This window comes from Corvus brachyrhynchos, unplaced genomic scaffold (assembly GCF_000691975.1).
Source record: "Corvus brachyrhynchos isolate BGI_N302 unplaced genomic scaffold, ASM69197v1 scaffold148, whole genome shotgun sequence".
NCBI classification, from domain to species: Eukaryota; Metazoa; Chordata; class Aves; order Passeriformes; family Corvidae; genus Corvus; species Corvus brachyrhynchos.
Window position 1 is genome coordinate 2,578,878 of NW_008239785.1, and position 21,582 is coordinate 2,600,459.

The window sequence follows — 21,582 nt, forward strand, 5'->3', positions numbered from 1 at the left end:
GGAAAGAGGTAGGAAACAAAACATCTTTATAGAACAACCCCGTCAGAAACGTGCAGGAACGAGCCAAATGCCAGCAGCAAACCTGTTCCTGCCTGCTTCCAACCTGACAGATGGCTACTGCTTCCACTGGGCTGGGGGTGGGGAGAGATTAACAGCTTTTCTTTAATTTCTGTCGACTGTTCTCCATTCCATGTCCTCCCCCCCCTCCGTCCCCAGTATTCTAAACATCTTTCAGGCTGCCCCAGAATTAACTCCCGTGACCCACAGGTTGCATGCAATCACAGCCATGGGCCACACAATCACTCACTCAGACTTCGTTCAGCACACGACTTAGAACCTGATATTAAATTCTCTTTGCCAAATCCTTGAACTTAGATGACTCCAGAGATCCATTCCAGCTCAATTTTCTGTAATTTGAAGACTCTCTCCAGCACAGTTCAGCGCATGAACTACCCTGAATTCACTCAGGTCTAACTACTCACAAATAACACCTCCAGCAAATCATCCCATCTTCATAAAGTAATCCCTCCAGCTGAGCATCCCTAATGGTGTCTGGACTGTTATTTACTCCCTGCAGAGCTGTCTGGATCCACAGATCTCTCTGTGGGGCTGGAAGCCCTGAGCTGGGTTCAGAGCCCTGCCAGCCGTTCCGTACCTGTTTGGGCTGTAACAAAGGTTGCTCCTGGCTCCTGTGTTCCAGGGAGTGGGACTTCATTTTTGCTTGCTGCAGTAAAGAAACAAAACAAAAGATAAGCAGAGGGATTATTTAGCAAAATTAAAAATGGCTGGCTGCTGGCTTTGGAGAGGCCATGGGAAACACAGTCCACTCCTCTCTTGGGCTGCTCAAGGCACTGGAGAATTTGGAGAGAGGGAAAGCTCAGCAAACTGAAAACATCCCAAGTAATTTATTTTCTGTATACCAAGACATCACCCCTAGAGTTATGCAAAGACTCGTCACAATGACATTTGCCTTTAATGTTGCTGTAAGACCCCTGTTAGCACATCCTAAGAATCAAGATCAAAACCAAATTATTTTGCCTTGCTATAACTAACTCATCAGCCCTACTAGCATTTAACACCCAGAAAGGGCCAGAAATGGTGGGAGGCACACTGCATTGTTAAATTATGTAAATATTTTTTGGTTTGGGGAAAATAGAAGTATGTAGGTTATGTTTTCCCTCAAACTTTTCCAGCTCCCATCTACGACTGCAAAGTAAAACACAGTAATAAGTAACCAATTTTCAAAGCAACATCATCAAAACTACCTTTATAAAAATATCCTCCCCTCTTCCATGAACATAAGAGCTCAAAGGTAGAAAACATAAGTGTGGCCGAGGCTGTCTGGAATTGCAAAACTGCATGAATGCCAATACACTTTTAGAATCCCACTATCCAGGCTAAAAATTCAGCTTAAGGTCCTTTCAGCATTATATCCTTAATGGATATCAACTCTCTTGCCTTGCAACATCAGTCAGTTCTGCTGGGGTTCAGCTGGGAAGTGGCCTCAGGAGCCTGTCAGTGGGTAACAGTCTGTCTGCAGGCCTTGTCCCCTTCCTCCCGTGCTGTGACACGGCACAGGGAGATCAATCCCACCCTCTGGGCACAGAGAGGCAGCAAAAAAGTGCTGGGAGTCAGCCCTGCTTGTTTTCTCACTCTCCAATCCCCCCAGTGTGAAAAACAGACATATTCCAGCCATGAAGTGCGCTCGATTTTCATCCCAAATCCAGGCAGGCACCAGCCCTGCAGGAGACTGAGGCACGATGTACAACAGCAGCATGCAAGGCACCACCCTGAGCTGAAGTGATGCCCCTTGACTTCTTGGCCTGACCAGTCTCATGGCAAAGACAAATGACTGCTGCAGAGGGGTGACGTAACCAGACAGGCAAAAGAGCAGTGGAAGAATTCCTCCCTTGGTTTTACTTCATTAAATCATTTTCTCTGCTCAGCTCGATGCACATGGGCAGATGAAGAGGTCAAAGCCTGGCAGACAGGCAGCTGGGAGATGGACACAAAGATCCTTCTGCAGTGAGGATCACTCTCTCCCACTTCCCTGAACACGTTCACAACACTGGAGCCCACGGCGGGCTCATTCCCCTGTGTGTGTGAGAGCTGCGTTCTGTGAGTGCCTCTGTGTGCGTCTGATAACGCTCCTGCTGCATCACCCAGCCCAGCCCTGCCCCGTTTGACACTCAGCTGAACACAAAATGTGCTATCTCACACGTCAGCAGCTGAGGGGAGGGCACACACGCAGCCGTGCCCCCACTGAGAGGCTTCCTTCCAACACGGGGAGCTGGCTCTGCTGCAGTTAAGTCTTACTGGAAGTGCTTTTTTTCTTTAAGGAGGAGAAAAGTGAACATATTTCCAAGTTAGCCCCAATTCCCACTGCCCAGAATTCACACAACACAAGGGAAAAATAGAGCAAACCAAATGTCACCACTAAGCCAGTCTCCTTTAGCTCTGAATAACATTAGAAAGGGCACACATCGAGACAGACATACAAATGACAGGCTGAAATTCTCCAGTTCGCTCTGCTGCAGTCAAGGAAGAGAACAAGGGACATAAATTATGAGTGAAACTAAATGTTTTCTGACCAGCATGGAAGAAACCTACTGTGCTGTGTGTCAAGACTTGGGAACACCTCCTGGTCGTGGCATTCAAGTCCTTCCAGTGCAGCCAGCATTTTTCCAGCTTGCTAAATCTTTTGGGACTGGGGAAAAGTATTTTTAGCTTTAACTGCTGGCTCAGCCTTACCACAAACTATGTGGAATCTATTGAGACAGAAGGTGCATTTTTCATTCTACTAAGATAGAAACTATTTGTACCAATTCTACAGGGGAAAAATGACAAGCCTGTTGCAGAGCTGAGCCAGAGTTTCTCCTCTGATGTTTTCATACAGGAGTTGACAAAGTTAAATGCTTCATTATTGGTCTAATTTACAGGGTATATGAGAATCTCTGGTGCCCACTGCAGCCAGGGATTTACAGAAGTGAATTACAGAAGAATTTTTCACGTAAGTAATTATAGATTAAAGTAAAATTAAATCAGGACACTTAGGAGACACCTAATTTTGTCTGTAGAAGCCTAGCATAAGGCAACTGTGATTACTTCTGTCTATATCTTAATAGCTATTTATTCCTACTTAACACAGGTTTTGCTTAATTAAAGCCACATAATTAAGCAGCTACGTGAATACAGTATCTTTGTAGCACAGATCTGACTTTGGATACAAATGCTCATCATCTGGCCTTCCTTTTAGAAGCCCTATTCATGCTCCATCCCCTTTCTCCTTGGCTTAGGCTTGCTGCCCGTTTTCTCCAAAGCAGGGCCTCCCTGGCACCCTGCCTCTGCTGGCAGCAGACAGGGGTTCTCTCAGTCCTTCAGCTCTGGGTTCACTCCTCCTTTGCAGCAGAGGCCACAGAGAATGAGGACATGTTTTTCCTTTTGTTTCTAAACAACTGTTACAAGCTGCTGTGCCTGCAAGAAGTGCCAGGATCACAGCATGCTCTGCTCTTTACCCCCAAAGACGTGTTGCATCAATTTGCAGTTTCCTAAGGCACATCCCCCTTAAGCCAAACAAAGGGAGCATTGATAAGAGAGCACACATGCATATAGCTTAATCTGGATTTGACACTGCATCATTTTAATTAGACTAAACAGTGCTCAAGACTGGCCCTACTGCAAAGCTTGGCCATATTTTCCCAAGGCCATAAAAATAAATAAAACAAAACCCGTGGAGTCTGCTTCTGAATTCAACTACTTTATGCAAGACCTTGTCTGGACAGGATATTTCTACAGTTTTCTCACAGCAGTACAGGCTCATTAAGACTGACTTTTTTAATGTCACAGACCAGAGTTAAAACATAGCCAGGCTGAAAGCAGTGCTTCTTGTCCTCTCTTTTCTCAGGCAACACAGACCTGGTATTCTTATCCCTTTTTATACTTTTTTCCAAAAGAACTTGTAGGAGGTATTTTTGCAGGCACTTCCTCATAGAAGTAGCTATTCCCCTCCCCCTAAATCAAGACACAATTACAAATAAATTAGAAATAAAAAGTGAAATAAAAACCCAAGCTCTGAGTTGGGCTCAGGTTAGAAGGGATGGTGCAGAGAAACCATTAATTGTAACATCAAGAAAGGAAATTCACAGTAAGAAGCTGACTGTGGAAAAGCCCATGTGTGGCAAGAGATGGAAGAGACTGTTCCAGGCCTAGGGAACAGCACTAATAAGGCACGACACCAAGAAGAAGACTGAGAAAGCAGCGAGGCAAGACTTGAGATATCCAAAAGGGATAAGAGGGAATGTCATTAAGAGATGTGGGTTGGGTAATATTCAGAGGGTTCTTCAAATAAGAATGAGGAATTCTAATTTAATACAGAAGCCACGGGAGAGAGTTAAGGATCAGAATGATACAGCCACAGAAGCAAGAGACAACTAGCAAGACATTTTTAATACACCAGAGGAATGGTGAACGGAGGACAAACCAAGTCATGGAGATCAAGGTAAGAGTTTGGAGTGGCAAGACAGAAAGAAGGATGAGTTTCCATGAGACAATACAGCAAAAGACACAGCAACTCTTGGCAAGGACCTAAACATGGAAAAAGAAAGAGCCAGAAGTGATGTGGGAAGCTTCCCAGAGTCAACACAAGACAGAAGCTGTGAGGGGTTAGGAAAACAAGCAGCAGCTTGACTTCTACAAACTGGGTGTGTGATGGCAGCAAGGGAGACAAGACCAGATGTGAAATGACAGAGGCTGGAAGGGAGGCTGAAAGCAACAGCAGAGATCCAGAAACTGCTCATGAGAACAGTGCTTTCCCATCAGAAAAAAATCCACATTCAAGCTAGATTGGGCAATGTCTCATTCTTCCTCATCCCCCCAATTCTTCCAACCAATATTCCCCACTAACCTGGCATTTGAAACTCTTCAAATACTCGGCCCCCACCTGATCTTCTCGCTCAAACCCCGGTGCTTTCTTGTAGCTGCCAGCTGCTGTGACTGAGTCTGGAGGAAAACCAATGGTCTCCAAGCTGTGGGGCTTCCCAATGGCACCGGGAGGAGACCCACATATATTAGATGGGCTTCCAAGACTGCTGTTCCTACAAAGAATCTAACACAGGGAACAAGTGTCAGGAAAGTACAGCCAGACAGCAGGAACCGCTCAAAGAGATGCATCCATGGAAGTGCTCAATCACGTCACTGTTTGTAGATTGATTACACTGACAGCCAACACAACCATACAAGCTTCCAGTAAACACTAATTAAAAAACCAGGAAAAAGCTCTGCTGGATTTTTACAGTCCCACAATTATGGTTTTATTGTTGTTGCTTTGGAGTGCAGTCTTGTAAAACCCAGCCTACAGCTCTAGGGACATTTATTCTTTCTGAGGCCTCAGAGGTGACTGATCAGGTTCCCAACATGACCATAAGTCTCTTCTCCTTCCTTAGGCTACCGTGGGTCCTGTCTGACTCTGGGCAGTGGTGTGGAACCTGGAAAGGTGCTGTGGCAGTCACAACAATCAGGTGTATCTGAGCTATATGCAAACTGTATTTTTTGCTTTTCCAGTTGGAAATCTCAAAGTTTTAATGCAGACACAAGTCAGGTATCAACAACTGCATTAAAAAAACCCAATGATTTCCAACACTTCCATTCTTTGGACTAATACCAGGGATCACAATCACATGCAACAAGGCTAGTTTTGCACTGTAGATGAAGCCACAGACAGCAGCAAAGGAAGTTGAGTTTTAGAGAATGTGTCCACCTGGATGAACACAAATATCCCATTTCTCTGGGACAAGAAATTATTTGCCTCCACTGGCAAGCACAACTGTGCTTCAGACATCACAGATTCAAACATGGCACAGTCTGGGCTGGCATTAGCGGGGAAAAAAAAAAAAAAGGAGCAGCCTACAATGTTTTGATTTTATTTTCATACAGACATTCTGCTGTCCACGCTTCCCTACAGTCGCAAAGATAACTACTCACTGTGGTGGAGGTGGGGCTAGTTGGCAGAGTTCCTGATTTATTCCACACCTACAGTACAAATACAAAACAGAACAGGCCACGTGAGGCTGGCTGCTACAGGGACCTTTTTCTCTGATTAATTCATCATGTAAAATGATCACCAGCAAAGCCATATTTGTTTGCAAGCTACATGCAGATGCCCTGTGGATGATGAAGTCATAGACAGACATGTGTTGCCATTTGGCACATATCCAAGGATTAGGAAAGACTGTTTAAAAGACTTAAGAGCTTGAGATAGACAAGATTCTAAATTCTAAAAGTAGGAAGTATCTTCAACTGCCCTTCAGTTTTCAGAGAATTTAAACAATACCTTCATAAGATGGAGGGGTTTTGCTTTTTACTGCTTTCCAGAGTGTTATTTAGTAAGAGACAACATTATATCCAGACTTTTCAAGATCTGTTTGGAATTCTACCTGCAATCCAATTCAGAACAGCTATGAACTGTTAGGTTGGCTCAAACACAGCTTCTCTTTTCAAAGAGCGGGAATAAAATAAAGCAGAGGTCCTAGATGAGTTCACCTCAGTCTGACCAGTTTCAAACGAGTTAAACTCATGTCATTGTACCTTCTCAAAATCTCAGCCAACAATTTGAAAAGGCTACACACCTTATCAAGTGCAGTGCAAACAGGAAAGACTTAAACAAAAAAGAAAAGCTAAGTAAAAATGCAGTCTAGCATTCCATGGGTTTCTAATCTGACTTTGAGTATCTGTTCAGCATTTAGACATCTCCTTTCTTGTATGGACAACTAGCTACCAACAGTCTGGGGCATTACTGAAACATATCCCAGAGTTTAGCTATTTCCAGAAGTACAAGAGGGAGGGAACTAAGGATATCCTATAATGCAATACACAATATGCACAGGCTAAGGCTCTGAGATTACATATGTAAACAAACTCAATTGCAGTTATGTACTTTAGAGTTTGTTGGCTCACAGCCTTTAACTACAGGTCTTGGAAGCTAAGCCCAATATATACCTCCAGACAGGAAGGAGTTGGACTTCATGTGCGGATGTATTCCACTTTCCTGAAAGTACATCAACAAACCCTGCACAGAAAGGAAGGCCTGGAATTTTTATAGGTGGGAGGACAACACTAAAGCCACTGAATGTATGTTCCAAAAAACCAGATCCCTCTAAAAAGTGAGGAGTTGAGAACTAAAAGAAAAATCTCATATCCTCTGGGCTTTTGGATACTTTTCTTGGGAGAAAGAACAGTGACTCAGAGAAACACAGATTTGCACAATATGGACAAGGCTTCTCCACAGGGCTACATACATTGCTAAGGTCTGGGGCATGTGGGCTGGAAGGGCTGACTGGAACAGAGTCCCCAGCTGCTGAGGGCATGTACATCACTGGTGCTGTCTGGGTGGGGCTGGACACGGCCGAGGATTGCTGTAAATCTTCACTGAGCGCGGGCTCTGCGGGAGACAAAGCACAGGGAACACCACTCAAAGCTGGGCAATTGCCATGGAGCACGAGACATTTAGGAACAAGAACACCCAGATATTCCTGAGAGAAAACATACTCCACAAGCACTTACTTATATATAGAAGTAAGGGGAAACCTTATTTGGCTGATTTGCTTATCTAATATTCCTCACGTTTTTACTGTCATCACATACACACTGTGCTGCTCTTTAGCTCATTAATGCTGCTCCAAAATTATCTTCCCTGGATGAATTGCATGTTATTCATTCAGCTCTCTTGAACTAAGCAGAGTTTCCTTCTTTGCTAGGCACAAAGTTGATGGGTGCACTATAATTAGCTGAGCGAGTTAAAGTTTCCATCTGTGCTCAGTACAAACCATTACAAAAAAAAAGTGGCACTGGTTTGGAAGGTAGAGATGCTTTAGATTTGTAGGATTTACATCTAACACTCAGCATCTTCACAAAAACTATAGAATTGACACTACATCCATATTTCAGTATCCTCAAAATGCTGGTTTCTTGCTATTAACCAGTAAAACTCAGGTTAAGAGCAGATATAATAAATGGACTCCTGTTATTTTAATTGAATTAGGCTGTCAGTGTTCACCTTGCTAAGGAAGGACTAAATCCATAAGACAGCACAAGAAATAACCAAGCTGGAATGGTGCAAGTGCCACAGAATGTTACTCTAAGTAACATAATATCAAGTGTAGTAATCTTATTAGGAATAAGGCATCCCTAATCAAAAATACTATGTTATACCCAAGGAAGTTTGCTAAACATTGTTCCTTTATCAAGATTTCATTTCCTAAAGCTTGCTGGATCCCACTGTGTAGTTGCACTGCTGTGTTTTGGGCCATTACAGCCCACAGCTCCAGCTATAATTACTTGCTTGTCAACAAGGCTTCCTATAAAAGGAACTGCATAACCTGTAGAGAATTTACTCTCCCCGTTCCGTGTCAAAGGCAGCAATTACTAATTCCCTCATTTACAAACGATAATCAAATAACAGAGAGATTTTCTCAAGGCCATGTAGTGAGTCAGTATCAGAACAAATCTAGCGAGTAACCTGCTCTAATTGTTGCAAATTCAGCAGTGAGATTGCAGTGCAGCAACTGAGGAGGAGCCCTAGGACAGGAACTAACCATTATTTATGAATGCTAGGACTACCTGCACGTAGAAATTCCACAACCAAAACTGCATCACTAGTTCCTAGTTGATTAAAGTGAGGATTGAAATAATGCCCTATAAGTCAGGGAGCTATTGAGAAAAGAGGATTTGAGATAAAGCAGTAAAAAAAGAGCCGCATATTTTTCTTCTCCAACCTGACTAAAGACTTAAACTCTAAGTAAAACTTCATAAAGAGTAAAATAACATTTTTTTAAATGGATCAATAAATTATCTATAATCAGCAATTTTATCTTGAGCTTTTTAAGATACAACACTTGGCAATTTAGCTACAGGTCATCCATGTACAGAAGAGAAGCAGCTTTCTCCACTTCCATCCTCCTGAACTGACACCCAGAGAACTGAGCAGGTGAGAGGGAACAGAGGGAGGTCCTTCAAGAGACAGCAAAGAGCTAAAGGCTGAGTCCTACAGACACCTACTGCCTCCAGCTCTGCCAACACCTCCCACACCAGCACAGTTCTATAGAAATCAAAGTTAACCCTTCACAGAAGCTCTAGTTTTGCACCTCTACATTTAAACTCTCTTGGGCAGAAGCTTTCCATAGCTCAAATATCCAGGAAAGATGAGAGAAGTAGTGCACGTACGTTCTACGTGTGCAAAGGCACAGAAGGGTCCTCGGGGACAGCTGCCAGACTGCTGCATATCATTGCATTTGGTGGATTTGTAGATCTAAGGATGGGGAAAAAAAAAAGAAACAAAAAAACCACCAAACAGAAATGAACAGAAAATAACAGTGACCAGCAGGTACAGAAGTACTATGAAGAAACTTGACAGCAAGGTAGGGACACAGATAAGAGATGCAAAGGCCAGCAGAGCTCAGGGTGACCATTTCAGTGCTTTGCTTCAAAGAAAGGAAAACCCACTATAGTTCTGGAAACACCAAAATATGCCCATGACAGCTAAAGCTCACCCAGAGACCAACCCACCACACACCAGCTCACCCAAAGGTCACCATCTGCCATGAAGTCCCTCAGTCTCATTGGAAGCTCCATGGACATTACAAATGGCAAAAGGTAGGAAACAGCTGACAGATGACAGCACAGAAAGTTGCAGCCACATGTTTGCAAGGAAAATAACAAACCATTGACAAGGACTGTAGCAAATGGATTATTCCCTTTCCCCCCAGTTTGACAGGCGGTGACAATGGTTACTGTGCAGATACGGGCCCCACAAAGCTTTTCAACACTGTAACATGAAGCAGACTACGAAAAGGTCTTAATTACACTTTCTGTAAGGATATTGGAATGCTCTGGGCATGCTCACAGCTAAGAGCCTGGTGGTGTTTAGTGCTATCAACATGAACCACAAACTCTTAAGTCAAGGAAACAGATGCTGTTTGCTCACATGCAGACCCACATGGTGCTTTCCAAAGGACCCCCACACGTGAGACTGCTCCTACACTTGAGTTTTCCCCCACTTTTCTTACCTCCTCCCATACAGTCTATTCTGTCAAGCAGCTGAATTGCTGCTTACTCCCAACATGCAGCTTCTCTGTATCCCAGGACCACACTAACAAGCAGCCCACATCCCTCTCCCACCTGCCACAGTAATTTCCTTTGTAGGACTGGAATGCTTTTGCTTTTCTAAACGGAGCGAGGAGGTTACTGTACCTCTGGATGGAACTGCTGTTCTGTGCGAGTGTGGCAGTACTGGCAGGAGTCTCCATTTTCACACTTACTGGGATCTCCCCACTCGTCCCCGTGCTTCACACTGGGACACGGCGAAGATCTGTGGAAATAAGGCAGCAGGGGAATGTATCAGACTCCCAGACGTGCTCTGAGCTTTGATTACTTTGAGCGGGTGGAGGGAGGTGATTCTCCCCCTCTGATCCACTCCTGGAGGACTGCATCCAGCTCTGGGTCCCCCAGCAACAGAAGGACACGGACCTGCTGGAGCAAGTCCAGAGAAAGCCAAAAAGGTGCTCTGAGGGCCCCTCTGCTCTGGAGCCAGGCTGGGAGCACTGGGGGTGTTCAGCCTGGAGAAGAGAAGGCTCCAGGGAGACCTTAAAGCCCCTTCCAGTGCCTAAAGGGGCTCCAAGAGAGCTGGAGGGGGACTTTGGACAAGGGCCTGAAGTGCCAGAACAAGGGGGAATGGCTTTAAATGGAAAGAGAATAGGTGTAGATTAAATACCAAGGGAGAAATTCTTCCCTGTGAGGGTGGCGAGGCCCTGGCACAGGGTGCCCAGAGAAGCTGTGGCTGCTCCATCCCTGGAATTGTTCAAAGCCAGGCTGGATGGGGCTTGGAGCACCCTGGGATAGTGGAAGGTGTCCCTGCCCATGGCAGGGGCTGGAACGAGATGAGCTTTAAGGTCCCTTCCAACCCAAACCATTCTGTGATGTTACAATTCCTCAGACGGGGGCAGGTCTGGCTGCTCACCCTCAGCTGTACAATCTGCTTGGCTGCTGCTTCCCCAGCCCCCACCCAGCTGCTATTGCATCTTCTCCGCCTTCTTCCAATTTCCCAATGAAAAAACCATGGCTGAATTCTCCATTTGAAACCAAATACAACTTGAACCAGCATTACAATATTAGCAGCTGATGTGATTAGTGTCAGAGACGGTGGGTCTGGTTTCTGTTTTGGAACTGCACCTTCATAGAAAGCTAAGAAGTTAATTGGCTAATCCTAAAACACATAATACCCTTACAGCAGTATGTTTCCAAGTTTATAGTGTGGCCATGTGGAAAAGAGGCTGAGTCAGGTCACCGGGGAAAAGGCAAGTCCGTTTTCTTTCTCCCAGCCAGGAACAGTTCCTTTTCCCAGATCTGAATTTTTGCCGTGACCTACTTCCCCTGCTCTTTATGCTCTTAACCATTCCCTCAAACAACAGCAGAGGGAAGCAGATAGCAGCACCAGCACAGCCACATCAGCTGGGGTGGGGAAAACACAGGAGCAAGTGGAGAGCAGCAGAGAAGCTTTCACCTCTTCCCCTCCCAAAGGGCTCAGGGAGGGGCAAAAAGCACATAGCTGCTGCCTGAAGACTGACCTAGTGGTTCTATTTCTCCTTAAAGTGTTGAGATTAACATTCCTTTGATTACTGTCTGTTTAATTTTTTTAAATAGCGAATTTCAGTGCCAATTCAAAAATTTCTGTGAATGTTGGGGGTGGGGAAGAGAAGCGAGAACATCCCTGGTATTTTCTTTCCTGGCTTTCTGGTCAGCTCCTATGTTTTTCAAAAAGGAACTAAGGAAAAGCCCCACTGAGACCACAACAAAAGCTCTGTTGTGTTGGAGGAAATGAGGGCCTATAATTTGGATGAAATGCGTTCAGGGAGACACAGCACGCTGAAAAATCCAGCGACAGCTGAGTGACAGAACACCCCGGTGCCTCAAAAGCAGAGCCTTTAGCAGCTGGTTAGGAATGCATGTCCAGCTACAGTCCCTCCTCACGATCCCCATCAGCAGGCATACACAACAAGCAGCCTGATCATTCTGAATCCTTTACCATGAAAACACTGTTGTGTGAGTTTGTTTCTAGATGGGGATTAAAACTTTCTTTTGTTTTCTTTTCCCTGCACTGCTTTCTAAAGCAGAGGTTTATGTGGCAAGGGAAAGCAAGACACAGGTTCTCTTTGCTATAAAATCAGAGTTGTAACACGATTTAACAATTCCTGTATTAGAGTACTGGTTACTATACACAGGAAAACTCCTTGTTTAGTTTGCTCTCTTTCTGCTAAGAAGAAATAATAGTCCGTAACATCTCTCAGTACACGACTTGGAAATATACTAAAACCAACTATCTAGTGGTCAAAATCCTGCCTCCTTCACCCCAGATTTCCAATACACTGCACCACTCAGCTAGGAAGTACAATATCCAGGACCACAGTACCTGTATTTGTGTTTTCTTGGACTTCTTCTTCTGTCTTTGCTATTGTGGTAGTAGGGACAGGCATAACCCTGGCGACAGAGCCGGGGGGGTTTCTTACACTGCTCTGTCTTGTAATTTCCCAACACATACGTTGTATCTGCAAAAAAACCCCAGTGAGTCAAGAGAGATGACCACAATCCATATTTACTGCAGAAAAGTTTGGGACAGGAGCAGGCACTCCATGGAAACCAAACTCCCAGCCCCACAGACCCTCAGTGACACTCACCTTGCCACCTGGGCTCCTCACTGAGTATTTTCTCTATCATGGCATGGCTGGCAGCGACTGCAGACTGACCCTCAATGCCTCCTTCAGATGTTGTCTGACCATTCTGTAAAGCCTCCATCGCCTGAAGCTCTCTTCAGGGACAGAGTTAAATGAACAAACAGACTGAGCAGAGGAAGAGTCAGATAAATGTGTATAAAAACTGACATACTGGAGCGTTTGCTAAGTGGGTGCATTTCAGCCCTGCATGTTTTGTCAGAATATCTTTAGCTGAACAGCAACTGCAATAAAAAAAAAGCCTTCATTCCCTGGGAATTCCAGATGCACTGTTTTGACCCCCTTCATCAGATTCCAAAGTGTGATCCCTTCCCCCACTTTGAGAATCCTCCCTGGAGGTTTTTTACATTTGCCTTATTAGGAAGGGATATCTCGCCATCGCCTCATTTCAGGCTGAAGCAGTACCGTCCTTCAATCATCTCACTTTTCACTTGGGTACGGAAATTACCTTTTCCATCTTCACCTTTTTCATTTGGGTACAGAAATTACCCTTCTCCTAGGAGCCCCAAGCTCTACTAACCTGATGTCATACACGGGCGAGCGCAGGTCGTGGGGCCCATGAGCAAAGGCGCAGTGGACTCCGTTCTTGGTGCAGTTTCCCTTGGAGTCTGTCTCATGGATGCAGATTCCAGTTTTGTAGTAGCGCAAGTGATACCTCCTCTCTGTGTCTCCAGTAGTTCTATGCAAGAAGGGACACCTGAGGAAGGAAGGAGGGGAGGAACAGACAAGGTTTAGTCACACAGGTGAGGGATTCAACTACCAGAAGACACTTTGCTGAGAGAAGATGCTGCAGTTGACACCATCTTTGCTAACTCTGCCCCTTCTCTTATGCTGTGCCTTCCAACACTTCAGAGAATCCCCAAACCTGTCACTACAAAGGATGCAAGAGTTTCCCTCCCTAAAGGAAAACTGGATTATTAATCCAGTACCTTATTATTCCAGGAAAGTGGCTGCCAGGGATCTGGTAAAGAGCAAGGACACTGGACAAGAAAAGAGAATTACAAAACTACCATTTTAACTTGTGTTTTGTTTCCCAAACGATCTACACTGAGAAATAAAACAGAAATATAACAAGATGGAATGGACAAAATTTAGATATTGCAGCATCAAGCTAAAAATACAAATGAGCAAAGGTTCCTAGATGACAACGGCTTTCATTCACTGAGTTTGAGCCAGGTATCAACCAGTGCTCGTGAAGCCAAAGCCCACAAACATCCCATTTCCAGTTCCTTCCAGATCTCTTCTAACAAGGAAGAAAAGTATTGAAACTGAAGCCTTAGGCCTGAGGGACTATTCCATTCTGCTGTAGTCACAAAAACTTTACTTAATTGAGTTGAAAAAAACAAAAAACAAGAAAGTTTTGCCAATAAATAGCATTTTTCTATGTTTATACTGGCACCACAAAAGGGAACTGAAATTCTATCTTTTTGCAGCATCTCTCTATAAAACACTGTCCATATTTGACCACAGTTTGGCTACACTATTTATCCCATATCTGTCACGTGGCTAAAGTTATATTAACCCCTTAGTTGCTGGGGTCTGCCACATGCACAGCAGAAAGATTTGCGGTTTTGCCCCCGTTAACCTACTGCAGTCATGAGAACACGCAAAAAACCCAAACTCTTCCTCATGCTGCCTTATTCTGGGTACCTCTCAGTTCTCTACTGGCTTCTTAAAAGTTCAGAAAGACAAAATAAACTTACATGAGTTAAAAAGCTGGGACAGAAACTCAGGGGGCAGACTGGAGGACGAAGTTCCTCATCTTTCTTCAGTCTGTGAAAAACTAAGCTACCCTGCTAGTGAGCAAGAGCTGAGAGTCAGGGACTTAGAGAACAGAGTGTTTCTGAACTCATTTGTCACCGAGCTGTTTTTCCCACCTCAGCTTTGCTGAAGATGCCCAGGCTCGCAAAGCCAGTGAGTTCCCAAGAGCTGAACTCTCATTAAGTCACCCTCAGTATTGTCTCTGCAGCAGGCCTGGAGCACACAGGCTGCTATTCCAGATTTTACATCTGGTCTCACGTTACGTATGTGACAAAGCTGCTTTACTGCTGACTTGCCTCATCTCTACAAGAACTGGCTGGAATCATCACCTGGCCTCATCCCAAAAGCCTAATGCCTGAAAAGCAGGGTGCAGCCTCTACTTACTCATCTCCTTCTGGGCAGATTCCCGTGGTCTCGTCATACTTGGTGCAGTAAATGTCAGGGCTGTAGTTGAAGGTCCCGTCGCGGCGGCGGATGGACCTGCGCCGGCGCTGGTTGACAAAGTGCCAGTGGAAGCAGGTGTAGGGCCGGTGCTGAGTGCACTTGTGCTGCACGAAGAGAGGGCACTGCTCCGTGCGGAACTCCTTCAGGTACCTGCGGGAACCGGGACGTGAGCACCGGGATGCTGGGCAGGGGCAAGATCCAGTCACCCTGCAGAGCCCCGAGCTGCGTCCATCACAGAGATGTCTGCTGTCCTTCCACACCCTCCCTGCTTCCCCTCCCAGGATGGAGGCTGGGAGCTGCTGGTGTTTGTAATGGCAAGATATCCATTACACACAGGAATGTAACGAGAGCTGAAATCACTTTCTGTCGGGATCGTTTTGAAGAGGCTTTTCATGAGCTTAGGAAAGAGTCTGTGAGAAAATAGAACTCTTAAGTACCTTTCTATCCATTTCTATATCTGTGACCTATCTGGGCAAAAAGGGGTTTCCTTCCTATATGTTTAAAAAAAAAAAACAACAGAAAAAAACCCCAAATAAAATACACTTCTTTGAGCCACATTTAAAGCTTCAAGTTACTGAGAAAGAAAGATTTTTAAAAGACTATTTCATGCCTCGTCCTCCAGGTTTAGCTCTGCTTTGTCAGTACATGGTCAATTACGAAATAAAAATTAATCAATTTCTCTCTTGCAATCATATGAATTCAGGGCTCAGTCTTGAAAAGTGAGATAACTATCCTCAAACTCCCACATGTTTATGTTGCTTTAATTTTAATATGTAATTCCCTTAAAGTACATGGCTTCTTTTATCCTGAGAACTAAAGAAGTCACAAGCTTTTATTTGTGACACTAATAACAGTCTCTAAACCCAGATTGTAGAGGATTACAAAATGGTTTAGATCAACATAATGATCTGACTGTGATCTGTGTGTAGGTGCTTACAAAATCCACGCTGCTGAAACCCACGGGCTGCCCTGTATTTACAGGGAACATCCAAACAGCTCCCACAGCTCAGACCCGAATCCCAGCAGGTTCGGTCTTGGAGACACACCCAGGAAAAAGGCAGAAAACCCAGAGCATTCTGGTCTCTTATGTTTAGAGGTCAGTGTAAGTAGTGAGGACCAAGATTTGTAGGTCAAAATAAAAATGCGAGTATTCTGCTGGAAGCAACAGGGTGATATAACAGCAGATTCGGACTCATTTTAAACTGCGCGTGTACTCCGAGGCAACAAAAAGGAGTGTAGGAATTTGTCTAACATTCATTCCCATGTCAGACAGTCTTTATCTCCTGCTTCTAAACAAATGGAAAGATGTCTGATGCCCAAAGATGTGTTTACAGATAATATCACAATGCTAGGCTCATTCTGAAAGCAACATCTGTAAATAAAGCCTCCTTTCCTCCTTACCCCGGCTGAGGAGAAAGCCTCAGGAAAATGCAGATTCAACTGAAGTGGTTTTATTTGTTTGCTGTGAAGAGGGAGTATCAGTGGCAAGAGCTTTCCTACATTGGATTTTGCAAGCATGAAAGGATAAAAGCTCTTCTCTTCTTCAGCCTCTAAATACGTGAGATTTGCAGGTTCCACTGCTTGGGATCTACGAATGCCCGGGGCTGGAAGCCTCTGCAGCCGGCTGTAAGCCCTTCTCTACCCAAGCCCATCTGTCCCCTGCAATCCAGAGTGGCTGGAACAGTATCTGCACTGGGGCCCAAGGCTTAACAGCAGAAAAACCAGAGCCAGCTGCAGAAACAGGTCTGCTTGGCGTAGGTGAGGGCTAACAACATCACTTTGCTCCTTTTCCCAATTCCAGCTCCATTCAAATGGAGATCCCTACTTCAGCCACACCAGCAATTCATCTGGAAGCTGAAAAGCTGCGGTAAATTCATCCATTCTTGAAAAGCCTTCTAAGTTGTTGGACCAAGTAGCTGTAGAAGGTGGAATGCCACAGATTATTTTATCTTACCAGCACACTAGGAAGACTTGGAACAAAAATGACTGCAACAACATTTTGGTTAGAAAGCAAATTAAGTAACCTTAAGCAGGACGATGCTGTCCACAGACAATACAATCACCAACTAGTCGATTCCACTCACACAGCTCCCCGGACACCTCAGAGACACGAGGTTTGTGTTACTCCCATTTTACACATGGACAAACTGCAATGCAGCTGGCTACGAGCCCCAGCCAGTATCATACAGCAATCAGAATCCCAGACAGAAACCAAGAGCATTTTAACTCCTCCATCCTCACCCAGCGCCAGGCTTAAGTTCAAGAACAGCATCCTGAACCTCCTCAATGGTCCAGAAACTAAGGGGAGATACCAGGCTTACACAACCTTGGTATCAAGCCCAGCACTCCAGATTTGTGATACGCCCAAATGAAACACTTAAAAATCCCAGAATTTAGTAACTCCACAATCAGCTGAGCTGTAGCTGCTCCCCTTTAGCAGGGAAGTTTAAAAATGTACACAGTGACTAGGGAGTTCGGTCTCTAGTGTCTCAATTGCTGCTGAAGAGTATTTGAAAATTAATTGCATTTCATGATTGGCTAAACTCCCTGGAGAAACATTATAATAAATGTAAATGAGAGATAATTACATAAGTAAATGGTTCACCTGAAAAGTGTTTAACACCTAACTTGCTTCATCAGAAAGTCATCCTTTAATGCTCTCTATTAAATAAACAATGTCTCACTCTTAATTTCAAAGCAAGTCCTGCAAACAGGTACCAGTGAGCTCCACAGACATTAACTGTGCACAGTCACCTCTGCAACAGACCCAACAGAGGAAAGGAGAGTTGTCACATTAACTCAGTCATTTCAAGCCTTTCAATCACTGCTTTGGGTTTTCCTTTTTTCCAAGCCACTACAGTGTTTTAAATCACCCTCTTCCACAATAGCCTGAATGGTAAATTGCCTTACAGCCCTTTATTTTCTTGATCCATGAAGTGAGTTTTGGCTCCTCTGGGAGAACACAGACCACTCAACCAGCCACTTTGTATTAAAATAAATAAAAGGCATGTAAACCACATGTGTTTTGGGAACACAGAGAGGATACAGAGCCTGCACCACCGCAATGTGATGTCTCACAAAGCAGAAAGCCATTAATATTTCAGGAACCTCTTTGCAAAGGCTCTAAACAAAATGCAGAGAACACTGTCATGACAGATCCTTCTGGTGTCAATGGTCTCTCTAATGTTTTTTTTTCCAGAACAGCTGAAAAAAGGAATTTTGGAATGACCCTCGAAGCTGAAAATATGTTGAAAACTGGTACACATTTCACAGCATGTCAGCCAAACGCTGTGTCTGTACAGGAAGAGGAAATCCAGCAACGATAACCTGCATTTCTCAACTCCTCTCAGGAAACTCTACAGCCCTCACATGAGGGGCAGAAGAATTATTACCCCTATTTTATATTGGAGCTACCTCCATATTTATTTGGTTAAAAAAAAAAAAAGTGAGTAGATGTTGTACCTTCATACCCATGTAATTTTTAAAAAGTGGAAAGCACATAGCACTGTCTTCTGATACAACATTAACATCAACAGCAACACCCAGATTCCTGGAGGAAATGTTATCATTTATGAGCCCTAGTAAACAAAGACAAATGCAATTCTAAACAAATAGGACAAGACTGGCCAGAACAATGCAGATCAAAGTCCCCAGGCTGAGCTGAACTTGCTGTCAAACAGGATGGAGGCTACTGGAAATGAAAGTTTTTTTCCCTAGGAAGACAAGAGGAGAGGTTCTTGTAGTTTGAGGAACTCCCGGAGACCAACAGGAGCAGCAAAGCATTAGAAAAACCCCAATGTTACTTTGCTGAAATTCCACTTCCTCTGGGATGAGGGAAGGGGCAGTGATTATTCTGCAATAATTTATATTAGTGGGGAGCTGCTCACTGTCTTTAATTGCCAGCAGCAGCTCGACTCTCCAGGGCAGGGCAGCAAGTGTTTACCTCTGCAGCTTGGAATTGCAGGAGTTCCCCCTCTGCCCTGGAGGAACGGAACAGGAACCTGCTCTGGGAGCTGCAGGGAAAAAGATGAGTGGAGTGGGGGAAGAAGAAAAAAAATTCAAACCTAGACAGAAGGAGGGGAAAAAAGCAAACAAAGAGAGAACCCAAGAAGAAATTCTAATCCAGAAGTTTCATTTTTATTCTCCACAATTGCAGCCATGTCCTGGTCCCCTCCTTGCCTGCTGGTGCAGAGATCTCTCATTTTTCTGCAGCTGTTCTGGTTCACATTGGTGTGCTCAAGCAGCTCGGTATGAGAGAATTCCTGCATCCATCCTGCTTCCAGGGCTGCAGCTTCCTGTCAAACTTGACCCAAGTCACACATGCAGTGGAGTGAGCTCAGTTCAGGAAAATGTGCTGGTAGTGCACAGCTGAGCTCCAAATTCCTCATAAAAGCCTTAACCCAAAGCTCCCAGAAATCACTGGAAGATGCACACTGATGCCAAGACAGTCTTGGCTTTGTAACAGTGGGATCAGGAAGACTGGGGAGAGAAACAATATCAAGGAGCAAGGAAATGAAAAGATTAAAACCAATTCCTCCAAACTCTTGTGGCTTCTGTGATGCAAAGCCAGGCTCTGCTTTGCTTCCAACACCCCTTGCACTGTTTGAAATCCTTACATAGGTCCCAAGACAAGCTCCTCTCCTTTGCAGCCCTTCTTGCTCTTCCAGGTCAACCCCCTTTCTGCCAAAATTCCTCTTGGGCCCAAAGAGAGGCTCACAAACAGGACCTGAACCTCCTGCAGCAGAATGACACCAGGGAGAAAGCCATCAGATAATTGTCTGGCTAATCCAGACTAGGACACGGTCTGCAAATGTAGGGCAGTAGTGAGATCTAACACCACCACCATCTACATTCCACACACGGGTGGGCGTGTGTTTACACCCCTGAAACTGTGCTGTGGCACCTCAGGAAAGGCCTGTGCTGAGAGGTTGTAGCAGCACTGCTTGTCTGGTGTCACACCAGTGTAAACTACGAGCAGCTTTTACACCAGGTCCTCACTCAGGGCACAGCCACTGTCACTGGGGCTCCGTCCCTGCAGCTGCTCCCAGGTCACAACAAACCAACCCAGAGGAGACAGCCCAGGCCTGGGTCATTTCTGTAAAGTCCAGCCTGCTGTGGGCACTTTACTTTATTATTAGCATTAATATTAGAAATTACTAGTTCAGGGCTGTACAGAGATTCTCAGCCACTGTACAAAAGAGCCCACAGAGGCAAATCTAACAACAAATCTACAAATTAATTTTTAGGCTGTGTGTTTTATCTTGGGTTTTGGTCTGGAGTTTTTTTTCTGTTTTGCTCTGGTTTTTTTCTTCAAACCAAGTCTTACTTTTCTGATAAGATTTCACATATCAGGAAGAAAATGCTCTTCTGCCATTACCATTTATTTTAGTAGTGTCTGTCTTCTCTCCAAGTATCACACTGGCAAAAATGCCATTTCACTGGCACAAAAGTACATGGGAATGCTGGGGACATTTGCTGGCATTTTTATATCAATCATGTCCTGCTGTTTCAGACAGGACTGCATGAGGCCATGGACCTCTCTGTAAAGTCTCAGGTGGTCCTAGTTCACATCCTTCCTGAAAAATGCAGTCTGACTGAGAGGTCACTGCTTGCAGCTGCTCATCAGCTTTCCTTCTCTGGAAGCTCTGAGTGGCACTGATCTGTCCAGACAGCAGGATGGAGAAAGTGTTCCTAATTCAGGTTAGGGGAAAAAAAAAAAAAAAAGGCAAGCATATATGTATATATGTGTGTATATATGTGAGTGTATATATGTATATGTATATATATCCCACCAGCTTCACTTAAAAATTTAAATTAGTGGTTTGAGCTAACACAGATAAAATTATCTGAAGCAAACCAGGCTGTGCTTATCCAACAGACTGTCTGCTCAGTAGACAGCACTGCAAAACCCAGGAGAAAATATCTAACTATAGATATTGATATTTCTAATTCAATAATGCTTATCTTTTGGAAATTATTTTCAAAACTGCTATTTTCTTCTTAAGCTCAAAGAGCTGCCCCAACACAAGAGGAAAAGAGCTGTCCATATTAAATCAGCTCTCTAAATTCATTTCACCCTCATAGAATTATATTGCAAAAGATGATATCAGACACACTTTAAGTAAGAAACCCATGACTCAATTATTTTCTTTTACTGAACTGTGGTATTCCAATTGAAATGAGTCAGTGGTGCATGACAGAATCTACTTATTCCAACAGGATACTCAATAAAAATCCTACTAATGCACCTTTCATTTAACATATTACTGATAGAGAAAACCCATGATATGCAGCTCTGACATTGCTCAGGAGTTTTTGCTCTTGGGGCAAGGGAGGTGTTTCAGAATAGGCAAGGAAAAAACAGAGTCAGAGAATAGGACTGTTCCGAAATAATTCAGAGAGTTTGATACCAGCACTCACACAATGTCTTAGAAAATGCTGGCATTTCAATCCAAAGCTTCCTGACAGGGAACAGAACCTTCAACTCCCAAGATTTCTTGGAATTTGGGAGGGAAGATGTGAAACAATCTGACTTCATGGGAGTTGTAGTTCCTTGTTCAAGTGGAGCAAATCCCTGAACCAGCAGCTGCAGACCACCAGC

At 44.3% G+C, this 21,582-nt stretch overlaps 1 protein-coding gene across 6 annotated transcripts in view; it reads right to left on the reverse strand.

The window, feature by feature from the left end:
- Nucleotides 1-21,582, reverse strand: part of UNK (unkempt family zinc finger) — a 42,242-nt gene that overhangs the window by 7,807 nt on the left and 12,853 nt on the right. For 3 of the 6 annotated variants that reach the window (XM_017743248.1, XM_017743251.1, XM_017743250.1), the window contains 10 exons: nt 14,922-15,131; nt 13,297-13,473; nt 12,723-12,853; nt 12,458-12,593; nt 10,243-10,360; nt 9,217-9,301; nt 7,293-7,435; nt 5,980-6,027; nt 4,904-5,104; nt 656-724 (listed from right to left, as the gene is read on the reverse strand). In XM_017743248.1, the coding sequence (XP_017598737.1) occupies nt 656-724; nt 4,904-5,104; nt 5,980-6,027; nt 7,293-7,435; nt 9,217-9,301; nt 10,243-10,360; nt 12,458-12,593; nt 12,723-12,840 (918 nt within the window). In that variant the 5' untranslated portion in view covers nt 12,841-12,853; nt 13,297-13,473; nt 14,922-15,131. Of the gene's footprint in view, nt 1-655; nt 725-4,903; nt 5,105-5,979; nt 6,028-7,292; nt 7,436-9,216; nt 9,302-10,242; nt 10,361-12,457; nt 12,594-12,722; nt 12,854-13,296; nt 13,474-14,921; nt 15,132-21,582 lie in introns of those variants that run through there. The other 3 variants (XM_017743249.1, XM_017743252.1, XM_017743253.1) reach the window with 2 other exon arrangements.